Source organism: Dryobates pubescens, chromosome 1 (genome assembly GCF_014839835.1).
Source record: "Dryobates pubescens isolate bDryPub1 chromosome 1, bDryPub1.pri, whole genome shotgun sequence".
Classification (NCBI taxonomy): Eukaryota; Metazoa; Chordata; class Aves; order Piciformes; family Picidae; genus Dryobates; species Dryobates pubescens.
In genome coordinates this window covers 54180488-54198478 of record NC_071612.1, presented here as the reverse complement: position 1 = coordinate 54198478, position 17991 = coordinate 54180488, and the positions used below count along the sequence as shown (strand labels likewise).

At 42.2% G+C, this 17991-nt stretch overlaps 1 protein-coding gene across 3 annotated transcripts in view; it reads right to left on the bottom strand.

The window, feature by feature from the left end:
* GALNT7 (polypeptide N-acetylgalactosaminyltransferase 7) overlaps window positions 1–17991 on the bottom strand; it is a 67227-nt gene that overhangs the window by 29233 nt on the left and 20003 nt on the right. For all 3 annotated transcript variants that reach the window (XM_054166106.1, XM_054166100.1, XM_054166092.1), the window contains exon 2: window positions 3762–4216. In XM_054166106.1, the coding sequence (XP_054022081.1) occupies window positions 3762–4216 (455 nt within the window). The remainder of the gene's footprint in view (window positions 1–3761; window positions 4217–17991) is intronic.

Genomic DNA, 17991 nt, shown 5'->3' with positions numbered 1-17991 from the left:
ATAAGCATTCACAAGCCATATTTTCCTCTCCCAGTCAAATGACTCAGGATAGAATTCCTGCAAGATTTCTCAAAGGAAGCTGTCAAAAAAAATTCTATCTTAAGTACAGTCATAAGGCTAAAACCCCTTTGGGTAAATAAGAACAAACTGTAAGCAAGTCTTCCATGGACTGGATAATGACAACATATCAAGTCTGAGCAAAGCCTGTTGAGCACTGATCCCTTCTTACAGCCAACAGAGTTAATTATCCTTGCATGAAATCAGATCAGCATTACCAACATTCCTGGCTAAAGGGCTCTACAGTACTGTAAGGACAAATCATGAGTTTCACAGAGGATCACTCACAATATACTTTAAGAGAATGCTTCTTGACTTTAAATTCTATCTAAATAAGCATGACTGAAGCCCTGCAAAATATACCAGTGGAAACAGCTGATGTGTACTGTACAAAGGCTCTGGAAAGGCCCTGCTAAGCCCGCTCACCCTGTTCTGTACAACTCAAAATAAGGCAGAAAACAGGTATTGCTCCACATAAACCCAGCTTGTGGCTCCCCTGGCCCTCCTGCAGAGAACTGAAAGGTTGAAGGGAGGTGATGCCATCTCTGAAATTTTGTACATCAACTTTTACATATGCCCATAGATTCCCGATTTTGCTTTACCAAACCTATGGTTTGCTGTATGCCAACAGAAGTGCCTGGCTTCAACCTCTAATCAAATTGGTTAAAATCCCCAAGTCAGGAGTATGCAGTACTAGCAAAATGGAAATATTCTGATGCATTTGGTAATATGCTATCCTCCCTACAGATTGCAGCAAGAATTGAGGCCTTTTACTGTAGCTGTGACTGCCCAGAATGACCAGCAAAGTTCCTATGGAATCAATAAAGGCAGCCGGCAGTGTGCCCAACTCCAAAGTCGAATATAAACAAAACACAAACGAATCCCCCTGTATTACATTTCCTCTCACTTCTCCAGAAGGGACAAACCTTAAGGCTATATGGCTTTTAAGACAAGAGAGACAGTTCTTGCAGCATGATTTCATTCCTGCTAGCAACGCCTGGGAAAGCATTTGGCATACTTCACTGAACAAACCTGACTGATTAGGGTGATGCTTAAAATTTTCTGATCCTTAAAAGGAAGAAAAGGCTGAGAAGAGGTCTACCTGGATTTGCATGCCTATGAAAAAGTAACCCCATCTCTGCCTGCACGATCTTCCTCAATTAGCAATGCCAAGATACCACTAACCACAAGAGAGAAAAAAAAAAAAGGTGATTATACTGCTTAAATTGCTCTTCAGTAGGATTAAACTGGATGTTGCCTAGCCTTATCAACCAAAATGGCTTCTGGACTTTTGAAACAGACCAATAGAAGGAAAACAGATGGTGTATCCAACAGGGAATCTGATGCCTTTTGCTGCATTTCTTGCCAGTATAAGGAGATGAGCAGTAAAGTAAGTTAATACCTGTAAGCACATGGCAGTATCAGACAATCTTACACTGCTTCCTCTCCTGCCATTCCCAGAAGACACATGGAAGCTATAAACCTTTAACCTACTTAGGGCAATTGCAAGCATCCCAAGTATTCAGTAACTAAAATATGTGATGTAAAGTTGTCTAAAAGATGCTTTTCATTCACATTGCTTTTCATGCTGTTTTGTTTGCTTACTTAGAACACTAAATAATGAAGTAACTTTGAGGGACGCTGCTGGCTTTGACCTCCAGAGAAGTCTTGTCTGCAAGTTTGCTTTGAGGAAACTGTTTCAAAGATTATTTTTTCCTGCTCTGATCAGTCATACAGCTATCCCTCCTATTCCCCAAAGTACACAAAGTGTTCAATTCTTCTTTAGGAATTTCTATTTATTACTTCTGTCCTGAAGAAGAGTAAAGACAAACTCTGAGACTGTGCAAGAAATACTTCAGGAAGCTACAGATGTGGAACTTTCTGGCAGATACATAGTCTCTGATGCCTTCTACCTTGGGGAAGATCAGAGGGTAGGGAGCATTTGAGCTCTGCTGCAAAGATGTCTCTATTAGGCTGGGAAAAGGCAGCCCAGTCCTACCTGCACATAACATGCTACCATTTCTGTTTTGCTGTACTGGCAGAGTGGAAAGCAGGCATGGAAGCATGCTGCCACCTCCTTCCTCCTCTGTAGTGGGGGGCAGGGCCAAAGCACACTCTGCTAACATGAACTCCTAGCACTAGTTTCACTCACAGTTAATCACAACACCTGATGGGGAAATATTTTTTATTCTGTGAGTTTCCTTAGTCCTTTCGCTACCTACAAAAAAAAGGCCCCAGGGACTATAAATGCTTCAGCAAAAGCAGCAGTGTCTAGTGAATAATCTCCTAAAGGGAAACACTGACCTATGCAGGTTACCCAGATTTTTTCCTTCCCTTGGGAAAAACCTTTTTAGCACAAAGGTCCGACTGCTGACTGCAGCAAAGAAAGGTGAAGTGAAATCCAGGACAGACAGTGCTTCCTTGTCACTGGCAGCTGACAAACATGGTCCTGTCTTCTGACTGACAGAAAGTGGAAACCCTTTAGTAAGTCACCCAAGGAACAGGGCATGAAGGATGGGAAACACTGTATTCTGTGCACTTAGTTCACTTTCGATGAGTACACACCAGGTAGTAAAATCAAGCAGCTGTATGTGCACACGCATTAGTCACACCCACAGCATGCCAGTTCTCTGCCACCTCATAAAATGGAAAAGTACCCACAGCAGAACCTCAGTAACCGGTCAGTGACCAAAAAAACAGATCAGCTGCCACAATTGGAAACGTACAGCCCAGAGGTTGGTACCCAACCCAGGAATTGGCACAGCCCCATTACTGGGGCTGAGGGGGAAGCAAAACACACAAACGTCTAAATTCGTACCTAACTTCACATACCCTCTCCTTCAAATGCCAAAAACCTCACCCAACAAAAACAGACACGACCAAACCCAACAAACTAAAAACTCTTGCCAATCAGTTTGTTCACAGGCCTGTCCTTAACTGGTATTTAACAAGTAAAACCGTATCAAAAGCAGGTGAGCCTGAGATTTCGCTCCAGCATGTAGCAAAGATCCTAAGAAAGGGTGTAAACCTGTTAGTAATCATTGGGCAAATGTTGATAATTTCCCTACACCAAAGCAGACAACAACCCAGCAAGTAAAAAATGGTGGGGTTTTTTGTTTTGCTTTGTTTTTCCTGACTGTTTCCTTCTTTAGGATAAACACAGTGAGAATTAGCTCCAAACCCCTAAGTTCTACAATTCTGTTAATGCAGGTAATTTAGCAGCTATTTAAATGGAACAATATTTCTTTGTTTCTGTATTCTCCTGCTATTTAGTTTTAAATTTTAAAGCACTGAGGTGAAGCCAAAACTGAATAAACTAACTAGTACAGGAATTTCTGCAGAAAATAATAAAGAAAACTATAATTTCTCTAAAACAACTCTTAAGGCGTTATTGATTAAGAGAAGAAGATATGACTGAAGACTGTGGCTGGGCCTGGAATATGCAAATACATGCAGGAAGAGAGTACAACAGATGACTTCAGAAATCAATCAATACAGAGTAAGTATTCAGAAATCACTGCAGCAGCGTTAAAAATAATATATGGAAACATATTGCATAGTACAGCACTCTCACCTGTCAGGACAAGAAGCGTTAAGTATTTGGCCTAATTAATTATATTATTTTAAACAGCAATTAAAATCAATGCAAAGAAAATAATTAATTCCCATAAAAACAGAACCAAAAGAAACAAAAATTTGCTTACTCTTCTTGACGTAAGTCATTAACGCTTCGATCTAGTGAGATCATATCGCTTGCCACCATATTAAACCCAAACTCTTTAATGCTGGCTTGAATGGATTCTTTGTATTCTGGTCCTAAAACATATGGCTTTGCTTCCTCTCCAGGGCCACCAACAACTCCATGAGGCTCAGGCTCTTTGGGTTCAAAATTACCAAGGACTCCAGGTCGCAAAACAGGATCTCGGTATACAAATGTCTGAGGCTTAAATGTGAGATACTGCCTCTGGATGATGTTTTGTTGTTTGTTATCACCACCACCGTGATTTAGTTCATTTTTGGCCTTATTTTTCCTTCGAATAGATTCCAAGTCCACTTCCACACCTTCAACATGAGGCCAAGGTACCACAGGTTTGAACTTCTCATTTCCCAGTCCGTGGTCTCCTTTGTTTGGCAAGGGTCTGTTGATTTCTTTGTCATCCTGTATATACATACAGAGAAATGAATAGAATTAACCAGGTTGGAAGAGACCTTTGAGATCATCAAGTCCAACCTATCATCCAAAACCATCTAATTAACTAAACTATGGCACCAAGTGCTTCATCCAGTCTCTTCTTAAATACCTCCAGGGATGGTGACTCCACCGCTTCCCTGGGCAGCCCATTCCAATGGCAAATCACTCTCTCTGTGAAGAACTTCTTCCTCACATCCAGCCTAAACCTCCCCTGGCACAGCTTGAGACTGTGTCCTCTTGTTCTGTTGGTGGTTGCCTGGGAGAAGAGACCAACCCCCACCTGGCTACAACCTCCATTCAGGGAGCTGTAGACAGCAATAAGGTCTCCTCTGAGCCTCCTCTTCTCCAGGCTAAGCAACCCCAGCTCCCTCAGCCTCTCCTCATAGGGCTTGTGCTCCAGACCCCTCCCCAGCTTTGTTGCCCTTCTCTGGACATGTTCCAGCAACTCAACATCTTTCCTAAACTGTGGGGCCCAGAACTGGACACAATACTCAAGGTGTGGCCTAACCAGTGCTGAGTACAGGGGCAGAATGACTTCCCTGCTCCTGCTGGCCAGGATGCCACTGGCCTTCTTGACCACTTGGGTGCACTGCTGGCTCATGTTCAGCTTACTATCAACCCCACTGCATGGGGTTGTTGTGGCCAATGTGTAGAACCCAGCACTTAGATGTGTTAAATCTCAAGCCATTGGACTCTGCCCATCTGTCCAGCCTGTCAAGGTCTCTCTGCAGAGCTCAGGAGATCATATAAATTGATAACCCCTTATTTATTTAAATCTAGTATCTTAAGGCATTGAAAGTTGGTACTAAGTAGAGGTTAACCCATAAGGTAGAAAACTCTTAAGAGGCTCAACGAATACCTTTTATGAAAGCAAGTGGCTGCTGGAGAACATCGCCAGCCATTATTCACACTTACCTTAGTGAGTAGATCCTGGAAATGGCTTAACAGCCAAAACATTCCCAAAGTGCTAATAACCATGTAGGACACGTTAACTTGAACATAGTTCTGGCTGCACATCAAACCAATGTGCAGATAATACTGACAGAGCATTTCATAAAGGAGAGGGTGGTACGGAGGCAGACACCACCACAATAAAAAGCACGGAGTCCTTGGGGCCACTCATGGATACAGGGTATTTCTGAGCTGCTGAGACATCTGCAGAGTATCAGTGCTTGCTAGATACAACCTCAACATGCTCCTACACTGGGAAGAGTGCTGTGACTATGTGTAATCTGGTATGCACATCTGTGGCAGCCTCAAGCTACATGTAATCCCTACCCTTCACTCCCGACTTGTTCACATCAAGCATTACTTCCATTGCTATAACAGCAGCCCTGTTAATTTAGAGCCATGAGGCAAGCTGAAGGCACTGGAGACAGGCAAAGATGAGATGCAGCCCTGATCTGATCTGCTGCACAGCTACACAGACAGACCCAGCTGAGGAAGCAGTGCTGGGTCTGAAAAGCAGTACCACAATCACTAAGACTTGCATCTCCTACATCCTTGTTTAACTTTATTTTTACTGCACTCCCCACTGCCTCCTTACCAAGAGATATGAAGCTCTCATGAAGAAAGGCTGGGATTTCCAGTGATCAGCAAGGCTGGCAGGGTTAGAGCAATGGTGGGAAATTTTGGAAGGAACTGGAGAGAAAGTTTCTGAAGTGACTTGAGCATGAAGCTTCCAGAGCACAACAGCTCCACTTGTGAACGCTTCCCAGAACACACAGTCACTGCTTTTTCCAATCACAATGTTAGGGGTGGGAAGAGACGTCTGGAAATTATCTAGTTCATCCCCACTGCTAAAGCAAGTTCACCTAGAGCAGGGTGCACAGGAGAAGCAGGCAAGCACTGCTGAAATTTCTTGTTTCCTGCTAAAATTACATATTTGTAAACAGGACAGATCAGAGAATGGTTTGGGCTGGAAGGGCCTGTAAAGATCCTGAAGTTCTAATCCCACTGCCATGGCCAGGGACATCTTCCACCAGATCAGGTTGCTCAAAGCCCTGTCCAACCTAGCCTTGAACGCTTCCAGAGTAGCACTTCTCTGGGTCACCTGTTCCAGTGCCTCATTGCCCTCACAGTGAAGAATTTCTTCCTGGTGTCTAATCTAAATCTACTCTCTTTCAGATTAAAAACATCACCCCTCATCCTATCACTGCATGCACTTGTAAGAAGTCCCTCTTCAGCTTTCTCATACCCCGCCTTTAGGTACTAGAAGCTGCTATAACATCTCCCCAAAGCCTTTTCTTCTCCAGGCTGAACAACCCCAGCACTCCTAGCCTGTCCTCACAGGGCACATGCTCCAGTTCACTGATCACTTTTGTGGTTCTCCTTAGGACGTGCTTGAGTAGGTCCACGTCCTCCTTCTTATGCTAAGGGCCCCAGGAAGCAGAACAGGGGGTGGGGAGAGAATCCCCTCCCTCACTCTGTTACCTACACTTCTTTTGATGCAGCCCAGGATATAATTGGTTTTCTGAAGCCATGTTAACAGCTTTTTAGATATTAGATCATACTGAAATCTACAGAGAACAATATGCACATTTTTAGCAACATTTCACAGTCTGTTCACAAATATAGAATCAAGCACAAAAATTGCAATGAGAAGGATGTCACCTATTCAGGAGGCAGGTTCAGCTTCACAGTTATATGAGGTTTCTTAATGGCTCATCTGTAAAATCTCCAGTTTCTCTAGAAAACCTGTTCCAGCTGCTTGACCAGTCTCACAGTGATTTTTTCTGCATACCTCAGTAGAAGTGTCTCATGCTGCATCTCGTGATAACTTCCTCTTGTCCTTTCAGTGTGCACCCTTCAGAAGAGTTTATTTTCATTTTCTCTGTAACCTCATTTTTGAGGGCAAAAAGATGCAAGTGGATTCCACATTAGACTTCTCTCCAGCCAAACCAAGCTAAACTCCTTTACCTGTGTCAATCTATGACGACTTTGTCACATACTACAGGCCTCTAACCTACTTAGAAAGTCTTTGCTATGTCCTTTCCATTGGTTAATCTCTCTCCTGTGCTGGACAGTGCAGAAGGAGAAACCCGGCACAGTGCTAGAGATGCAGGCTTGTTACAGTATCACCAAGGTTGAAAGAGACCTCAAAGATCATCGAGTCCAACCTGTCACCACAGACCTCATGACTAGACCATGGCACCAAGTGCCACGTCCAATCCCCTCTTGAACACCTCCAGGGACGGTGACTCCGCCACCTCCCTGGGCAGCACATTCCAACGACGAATGACTCGCTCGGTGAAGAACTTTCTCCTCACCTCGAGTCTAAACTTCCCCTGGTGCAGCTTGAGACTGTGTCCTCTTGTTCTGGTGCTGGTTGCTAGAGAGAAGCCCCTTCCTGGCTACAACCACCCTCCAGGTAGTTGTAGAGAGCAATGAGGTCTCCCCTGAGCCTCCCCTTCTCCAGGCTAAACAATCCCAGCTCCCTCAGCCTCTCCACACAGGGCTTGGGCTCAAGGCCTCTCCCCAGCCTTGTTGCCCTTCTCTGGACACATTCAAGTGTCTCAACGTCCTTCCTAAACTGAGGGGCCCAGAACCGGACTCAAGGTGTGGCCTAACCAGTGCTGAGTACAGGGGCAAAATGACTTCCCTGCTTCTGCTGGCCACACTATTCCTAATGCAGGCCAGGGTGCCATTGGCCTTCTTGACCACCTGGGCACACTGCTGGCTCATGCTATGTTCACGCTATGCTGTTGAGAAATACAACATGTCCCTTTGCATGGTGACTAAGCTCTTCCTGGTATGCTGCAGTTTGCCTTTACTGCAGCAAGGGCACAATGCTGACACATGTCCATGTCTGTCTAAACCACATAATAGTCACTACTACATTACAGTATTTTTGTCATATATAACTCTGCATAATAAATTTAAGAAAAATCCAGTATAGAAAGTGTAGGTTAGCATCATAACCATAGGAGCCAGACTGGCTCAAATTCAGAATAGTAAGAGTTAATTCAAGAAACTTAAGATTTCTCTGACTGTTTTCGTTTAAACAGGGAAGATGTACAAATGCAGAAGCGCTGCAGTATTCTGTTCTTCTATGACCTTTTTTTGAGGAACTCACAAGTAAGTGTGAGAAAAAGAAGGCATGTGAATGATAAAGGCATGTGAAAAGGAACATTTTGCAAGGAGGCAGAAGGCTGTCATAGATCTAAGCAAAACCCTATGAGGACTTTTGAAGATGGCATCATCTCACACTTACCCTAGAAATCAAATGGACAGCTTTGCCACTCAACTGTCATAACACTGCTGAGCACTCAGTTCTTACCAACATGCATCTAATTCCTCTCTGAATGCAGAAGCAGCTATAAAAGCCAACAAAACGGTGGGCATCATCAGGAAAGACACTTAGAGATCATAATTTTGACTGCATAAGACTTCTGAAACATTTACATCTGCACCAATACTGACTTCTGGTCTCTACATCTCAAAATTAATTAGAGAATCATAGAATGATAAAATGGTTTGGGCTGGAAGAAACCGTAAGCAGATCATCTAGTTACAACCCCCTGCCTTGGGCAGAGGTATCTCCTACTTGATCAAGTTTCTCAATCATTGAATCTTAAGTCTTTTCCAACTGAAAAAAATTCCAAGATTGAGTCCAACCATTACCTAACTCTACTAAGCCTGGTGCTAAACCACATCCCTTTGGCACCACACCTCTGTGTCTTTTAAACACCCACAGGCATGGTGATTCAACCACTTTCTGGGGAAGCCTATTCTAATGTTTGATAACCTTTTCAGAGAAGTTTCTTCTAATACTCTATCTAAACTTCCTCTGGTCCCCCCATTAAATCCATGTCTTTCCAATTTAGAGACCAGATTGTCCTGGGAGACACACAAGTCCAGGTAGAGGGCCTAAGCTGCTCTTCCCTTGTCTATCAACAACCTTGTCATAGAAGGCCACCACATCTGTCAGACATGATTTGCAAGGCCTTGGTGAAGCCATGTTGACTGTCACCTATCACCTCCTTGTTTTTCATGTACCTTAGAGTTTCCAGGAGAATCTGCTTCCTGACTTTGTGGGGCCCAGAGGTGAAACTGGCCTGCCTGTAGTTCCCAGTGTCCTCCTTTTAAAAATGTTAAAAAATGTTTCCTTTTTCCAGTCAGTGAGAACTTCACCATATTGCCATGACTTTTTAGATATGATGGAAAGCAGGATGGCAGCTTCAACTGCTAGTTCCCTCAGGACCCATGAATGGTACAGAGTGGGACAATCAGAATGAAGAAGGTAGAATGGTGCCTTGACTTTAGAGATCATAGAATCATAGAATGGTTTGGGTTGGAAGGAACCTCCAAAGGTCATCTGCTCCAACCCCTCCGCAGTGAGCAGGGGTCTCCTCAACTAGATCAGGTTGCCCAGAGCCCTGTCAAGCCTCACCTTGAATATCTCCAGGGATGGGGCCTCAACCACTTGGGCAACCTGTTCCAGAGTTCCACTCTCATGGTAAAGAGCTGGTTCCCAACATCCAATCTAAATCTGCTCTTCTCTAGTCTGAATCCACTGACCCTCATCTTACCGCTACAGGCCTTTGTAAACAGTCTCTCCCCATCCTTTCTGTAGGCTCCCTTCAGGTACTGGAAGGTTGCTATCAGGTCTCCCCAGAGCCTCCTCTTTCCCAGGCTGAATAACACCAACTCCCTCAGCCTGTCTTCATAGCAGAGGTACTCCAACCACCTGATCGTTTTTTTGTGGCCCTCCTCTGGACTCACTCCATCAGCTCTGCATCCTTCTTATATTAAGGGCTCCAGACCTGGATGCAATACTCCAAGTGAAGTCTCACCAGAGCAAAGAGGCAGAATCATCTCTCTGGATCTGCTGGTCTTGCATCTTTTGATGCAGCCCAGGATGCAACTTGCCTGCTCATGTCCAGCTTCTCATCCATCAGCACCCACAAGTCCTTTTCCACAGGACTGCTTCCTATCACCTCACCCCCTGGTCTGTATTAATAGTGAGGATTGTTCTGGCTCAGATGCAGAACCCTGCACTTGCTCTTGTGGAACCTCATGAGGTTCACTTGGGCGCACCTCTCCAGCAGGTCCAGGTCCCTCTGGATGATGTCCCACCCCTCAAGTGTATTGACAGCACCATTCAGCTTGGTGTCACCTGCAGACTTGCTGATGGCGCACTCAATCCCACTATGTCATTGATAAAAAATATTAAACAGTACAGGTCCCAGTATGGATCCCTGAAGGACACCACCTGTTACTGCTCTCCATCTGGACTTCAAGCCATTGAGCACTACCCTCTGGATGTGACCACCCAGCCAATTCCTTATCTGAACAAGTCTACCTCCCAAATTTGTATCTCTCCAACTTGGCAAGTAAGATGTCATGGGGAACCATGTCAAAGGTAAGAAAGGCTGGCTCTTCATCATAAGGCTTTGCAGTTTGGAGATGTGATGGCTGAGGGGTATACAACTGGAGTTTACAAAATCATGCAGGTGATGGGTAAATTGGATGTAAACCCACTGTTTACCCCAAATACAAGAACTAGAAGCAGTTGACAAAATTTGCTAGAACAACCGGTAACACATTCTTTGCACAGCAATCTCCTGGAACATGCTGTACAGGAGGATGTGAAGAGAAATTGTACAAACAGCTGAACAAGGAACGAAACAGTATGATGGGTGACAGGTCCATAAGTGGACTGTGAAAGGGTTGGGCAGGGAGGGACCTTCTAAAACCTCTAATTCAACAGCTGTTGAGTCCCAAGGGAGACATAAGAAAGCAGACAGGTTTACCTGCCACGCTTGGACACCATCCTGGATCACTAGGTTCAAGCAGGCAAGAATTTCATTTGCTCCTGATAGGAAATTAAATATCCTTTCATTCCAATTCCACCATGTATAAAACTGTTACGAGCTTCCACTTAGCCAGTTCTTCAACTGAAACATAACACTTCTCCAAGTAATTTATTTTGCTGTCACCAGAATGATGACTTATCTGGTATTACATTTAGCCTCATTACAGCCGTTATGCACAATTTGCATTATAATGCATTTATTTGCTGTTCCTTTCCAGATATAAAACATATTCCATAATATTGCATAAACCAAGAAAATTATACATAAAGACAGAGCATGCTCCTTCAATTCTTTCCTCCAATTTTTACGTATCTAGGAGCCCTGCAGGGTTAACCCCTGCAGGAAGCTCATCACCACACAGCTGCTCCCTCCTTCCTCCCCAGCCAAGGTCACAGAACTAAACACAGCATCAGCATTTTTATGGGCACACACACACAAAAAAAGGAATTATACCAGTGTTTCAGTGCATGGTGCAAACCACAGTTCCTGGAGGTCATCTGTTTCTTGAGATTAACACAGACAGACACAGATTTTCCAAATACTGACTGTACGTTTTCTCACAAACAAAACAACGAACAACAAACTATTTTAGCCACCATATAAGCCACAATGCCTTCATTAGGACTAGAGCTTCTTCCCTTTTATGAGTTATGGCCTCCCTCTCCCCATTTTTTAATAAAATAATTTAATGACATAAAAAAAAAAACGGAAATACTTTTTAAAATGTGTGTCTCATTGATTAGCAGTTTGGCTCAGCCAAAAATGTAGTATTGCACCTGTGTAACAATGACAGCCAAACAAAAAGCCCTCAAAAACAAATGACAAAAACCTTTCTGAAGTGGAAAAAACAAGACAGAACTATTTGAAAAACTTTGTAAGAGTCAAATCAATGACAACAAGGTGAAGAAAGGGCTTGGAAGGAGTACAATATACGGAGGCACTGCACTTCTAGATAACCAGACAAAAATGGGGAGAGAAGCAAAATACCTGTGAATTCTCTCACCTATGAAGACAAACAGCAATAAAATCTCATTACAACTTTATGAAGGACACATAGTATGCTGCTTACATATAGCCAAAAAAATGTTTTGTTTTTTTTTCCCCCACAGATCATTGTGTTTTTCCATAGGGCTACACCTAGGTTTTCCAGCCAACTTTTCTAGCTTCAGTTCAGTGCATGCTTCTTTATTTTTTTAATGCTATTTTTACTCCTCAGGGGATCGCATATGAGTCACTGTAATAGGCGTTTCAAAAACAGCGAGATGATACAAATGCAGTCAGTCTCTGACTTGTACACATTCAGGGTATTTCTTTCTTCTTGCAAAAAAAGGAAGAACCTAATTTGCAAGAGAGGAATGCAATTAAAGGTACAAAGAACGTAGCGGTATCCCTTCGGATATATGTTTCTGAATTACAGAAACTAAAAGGAAAAACTGGAAAAGGTCTGCAAGAATGGCCAACTAGTAGGAGAGCTGGAGCAGAGCTGTGGCTGGTTTATAAAACTACAAATTTAGAAGTTGCATAATCTGCTTTTCTTCAGCCAGCCAGTTCAAAACTGGCAACTCCCTATGAACTAACATCTGAAGTACCAACTGATGTTAAAATAAGTGAATTTGCTTAATTTTAAGATGAAGGATTATCATATTGAAAAAGGTTTGCTAATTCAAAGCAGTAGCTATAAAAGCAACTTGCTCATCTAGACAAAAATCAATGACATACAAAGAAAAAAAAATTAAAAAAAGGAGAAGAGAATAATTAACTGGAATCCAGAAGTATTTGCATTACCCAAGGACACAAAAGGAAATGAAAACCCTTACACTCCCAGAATATACATGTTCATAACCAGCTGATTAAACACAGTGATTGAGTGTTGCAATATTTTAGTGTTTCTCATGAAAAAACTACAAAAAATGATAAAATTTAGTATTTTAGTAACCTAGGAGGCCAATCCCTACCAAGTTCTATTTAATGTAGTAAACCTTTCTTAACTCTTGGCTGTATCTATGCTACTGCACTTACCCTGAAAGGCAAACACAATGTACATTCTTCTACCATATGGAAGGCTTCAAGGACTTTTAACTGAGGATTAATCAATAGCTCTCAAAGCTCCCCTGATGCAAGTTCCTCTTCTATGCAAAAAAAGAACCACTTAGAATAGAGCCTCTGTCACAGATACTCAGATGACGACACAGCTATCAGTTTAGCAAGAACAGACAGTATTTTGCTTTGTTTGCCTAATGTAAAGCAACTACCCTGCTAGTTTATCAAAGAGGCCACTTGAGAAATTACAGAGCCCAGGATTTTAAATTACTGGAGTAAATAGGAGAGAGTTGTTTTAATTTATTCAGTTACTCATTTAAAACACCACCACCACAATAAAAAAAGTAAAAGGACTACAAGCTGAATCCACAGATTTCATTATTGATTAGGCTTTATGCTAGGAAGATATTAACATAATGCCTGTTCTCAGCCAAGCTTCTAGCATGATCTACCAGCTAATGAGAGAATAAAAAAACCCTCAATAGGTAACATATTTTGGTTTGTTTTGAATCACTATGTGTGTGTCTTAATTACCAGGTTACAGTTCAGGGCATAGATAGAAAAAATAAAATGCAACACCAAATGACTTAGTTCTCAATTATTTTTATTACACGTAACAGAAAAAGCACCTCACCACACTCTCATGACCAAAGAAAATGGAAGACTTTTTGTATACAGGACCAGACACAGAGAAAATGGAAAATCGACACATCCAACAACCTTATTTCTGAATAGATTTCACTATAGATACCCACTAATTTCAGAATAAATGAGCAAGGACTCCCACAACACAACTGGCTGACTGTCAAAAGGACCCCATGCATAGCTTCCATTTCCACCACCTATGATTTCACCATCTCCATTCAATTCATTAGAAGTTCTAGCTACTGCCCAGCTGCAGAGGTGGACACAATGTAAACCTCTTCGTAATCATCACAATTTTTGCACAAGAATAGTCTGTTTCAAGCCCCATGTGCAGCACTGCCTTAAAGTTATACTTTGCAAAACCTTCCATCCATTTCATCACAACTCGTTAGTTTTGGTAGACAGAGCTGTCTGTAGTTTTGTACAGATAAACATTACTGTGATGGCATCTCCAAAGAGCATCAAGCATTGCATTTAAACTAAGTAGTCCTGTTGCAATATTATCTTCCCCTTGCAAGAAGAATTCTTCTGAGCTAATGATACTTCTGTCATCCTCTTTGGCCCTGCTGTGTACTTAAACTCCTGCAAAGCAATGCAATCCTGCCACAAGTGCTGTTTCAGCTTGAACTACTTTACTCCCTGCCCTTGCTCCTATACTCCCTTTTCTGATATCCCTGCTCCCCCACAAACTCCTGCTGTACATGTCCCTCCTCCTGGAGGAGCCTAGGTCTTTGTGGTGGGTTGCAAATTTCCCCCCAACACTAAATTTGCCACTCCAGCTCAGCTGGAAGCAAATGAAAGCTGTATTTACAAGCAAAAGTACAATCTACAATGGAATGCAATGAATATGTACAAAATATACAGTATTTGCAGATATTTACAATTAATAAACAGCACAAGAACCCCCCTGGTCAAAGACCAGGGGAAGCTACTAGCTTCTCCCTCCCTGCCCCACCTTACCCTCCTGTACAAAAGGGAGAAGAGAAAGGAGCAGAGAATTTAGACTTAACCAAAACAATGCAGCCAAGGTCAAGTAGGAGTAGTATCTCTCCCAGAGTGAAGAACAGTGAAGAGAAATTGTTTTGGTACAACTAGTTTTATTCCCTTACCTCTTCCAATAGGATTGTTTACAACTATCGTTATTTTCCTTTTTACACCCAATAGTGATTTGTTTACATTTTACTACTTTTCTGTTCAAGATCTGTGAAAATTTTTAAAGGCATAGCTTAAAACTATCACAGTCTTCTACATATGTAATGGTCAGCTCACATGCATCTGGTCCAGAACAAATGAGTATCTTACTTTGCAAAATTCTGTTACCTTCATCAAAAGCAGAGACTAGGCAGGAAACCCGGTCACTGCCTCATACCAGACCTAGTCTCTGACTGAGTGTATTGCTGGCCACCCACAACTTACAAACTTCTCTGTCTCTCTCGCAGAGAAATGAGATTTGAGAGCACAGGGAGAACATGGCCTGTACCTGACCTATCTCAGATAATGCCTGCTTAGGTGAGGTGCAGTACTTCTTGAATTCCTGTGTGACAGGCAGTTTTACAATTAGACTCTGCCTGCAAGTAAAGACGCTAAACGCTTCAGAACAAATCACTGTCAAAACCAGCAGCCTTTATTGCCCTTATTTCTATTGGAATTCAGTGTTTGGGGAATATTGAACCAGCTGTTAAACCTTCCAATTTGCCTTCCTTGTTGCCCGAGAGTCAAATCTTAATCAGCTTCTATGAATCCCATCCTTCCATTACTGGTACTGTCATAGTTTATTGTGCCATACTTCCCCTGGCCCCATCTGTAGTCCCAACAGTCAAGATGCATTAAGTCTTGTCAGAGATCCACTTCACTCAAAGCCTCTACTTAAGAGATACCTGAGAACTTTGTGGAGGTAATCATAAACAATGTACCTCTCCTTCCAGCTCTGGAAAGCACCATGTAGTCTAGGATAGAAATTAAGGAGATCTAAAATAGGGAGACTCAGATAAATACCTGAATAAACACTTATGAACTGTCAGCTGCTTAACTTTGTAACTTAAAGCTTGTTTTAAAGCAAGCAAAATAGCCTCTTGTCATTAAGATTAAAATAATTTTCAAGTAACACAAGTGTTCTTAAACTGAATCATAAATGAAGCTCCTGTATTACCCAAGGTGACGTCCTATTTCAATCTCTCCCATGTTCTGGAAATGGAAAGATGCTGGCATGGTAGGAAAAAACCCACATATCACATATTGCAGAATAATAAAAACGTTTTTAGAGGACATTGGATAAAACAGAAGTGTGATCCAGAGCCTCCTAGATCCTCTCCTTACAGACAGCACACTGAAGATGACAGAAGGGCTTTTAAATTCAGAACAGCAAGAATCAATTACAAGAAAACAACATTTTCAGTAGAAGAGAGGCAAAGCAATCAAGTGGGACAGGACATAAATAAAAGAACATAAAAGTAAGCATCTCCCCACACACTGGATCTTTTCAGGTTTTTTTTTGTTGTTTCTGGTTAATTTAGTGGCTTTCTCTGTTTCATCAAAGTGTGGTGTTGCTGGTCCCTAAGAAACTAGAGACCACAACAGGCACTTTCTTTGACTGCCAGGAAGGTTGCCTGCACTGAATGCAGATCACTCTTCTTAATGGATCATGACATAAATGAAGAAAAGCCAGATGTACACCATACAAAGTCAGTCAGTTTTGGTTAAGAACTTAAGACTGGTCTAATAAACCAGCACCTGACCCAGAGACTATGCTTCAACTCTATCAGTCTGCCATCAACTGCTTTTCAAATGCCCACAACCTTCCTTCTTTCTCTGCACAACAGACTAATTTCTATGTAATGCAGTTTACATTGTCATTAGCATATATTTAGCATGGTACTTCAACTGCAAACTTCTGTAAAGCACCATCTCTGGAGGTGTTCAAAAAGGGATTAGATGTGGCACTTGAAGCCATGGTTTAGTAGTCATGAGGTGTTGGGTGACAGGTTGGACTTGATGATCTTTGAGGACTTTTCCAACCTTATTGATTCTATGATCCACAGTAATTCATCATTCATTCTCAAGAGACTGCAGTGACTGAGACCTCCAAAGCCAACAACAAAGCACCTGTTTGGTATGTTTATGCTGCTATACCATAGATAAGACACCACTCACATCTTTAAAAAAAAAATAAAATAAAAAATTAAAATTGTATGCTGGCTGCCTCATGTAATTCCGCCATTTAAAACACTTTATTGTAATTTACTTCTTCCGAACACTGTTATCATAACAGCCCCAGCTCCAAGAAGAGGCCAAAGAACAAGGAGAGCATGAAGCCCTGAGTCATTGCTACCACTCTGCTGCAGCACAAGGGAGAACAATTGTCCCAGGCAGACAAAGTCCACCAGACACTGACCTTCATCTTTCCAAAACAAAATTCAGTTTCTTGTTTAGTCTTGAGAGCAGAATCTCTAAGGACCTTATTGCTTTCAGTTTCCTTTCTTTTCCTGAAGCAACTCTCCACGTGAAGTCTTGGGAGATGTCAAGTTGCATCTACTCACTGGAAGGACAACACTTACTGCCTAGAAGTTAAAGCTTGTTTTCCCTTAAAAATGTAATGAAAAGAATTCTTGTTCAATTTCTTAACCTGGAGGCAATCCATGGGGTGCCTTGCTACATGAGAGGTTCAGCAAGGCGACTTGTTGCTTAAGCAAATGCGCCAGCTGCTGCAAGGCATAACAGGAGGAGCAAAGCAGTAGAAGAACAGACACACTTCTAAACAAAAAGTGCAACAAACTGGCTTCTAGGGATGAAGCCAGATTCGGAAATATGTTTAAGCAGATGAAGGCTGTGGGAAGTCTCCAGATGCTCAGAATTGTGTCTGTCTCTAATCAATATTATAATCTCTTATTTCTGTAAACATTTGCTGTTATGTATTTTGTTCAAATGCAACCTTCTGTTATCCTTTTAACTTGTCTCAGATTTTGTTTTGTTTCCAGTGCTTTAAGATGGTGCCATCGCTTACCCTTTTTAGAGAGGCACAACGTAGAAACAAAAACTTTTTCCAACTCTTTCTCCCAGAAAAAAGCTGAATATTAGGAAACCCTTTTTGAAAAACGGATTGCAGAAACAGAAGGCAGAAACCACAAGATTTCTTTTCTTCCTGTCCCTTGTCCAAGTGATCAGGAGAGCCATACTCACACATGGGTTTGTGGTTTGGAGTGATGCTAAGCTAATTTGTTCAGATTTTGAGAACAGTGCTGA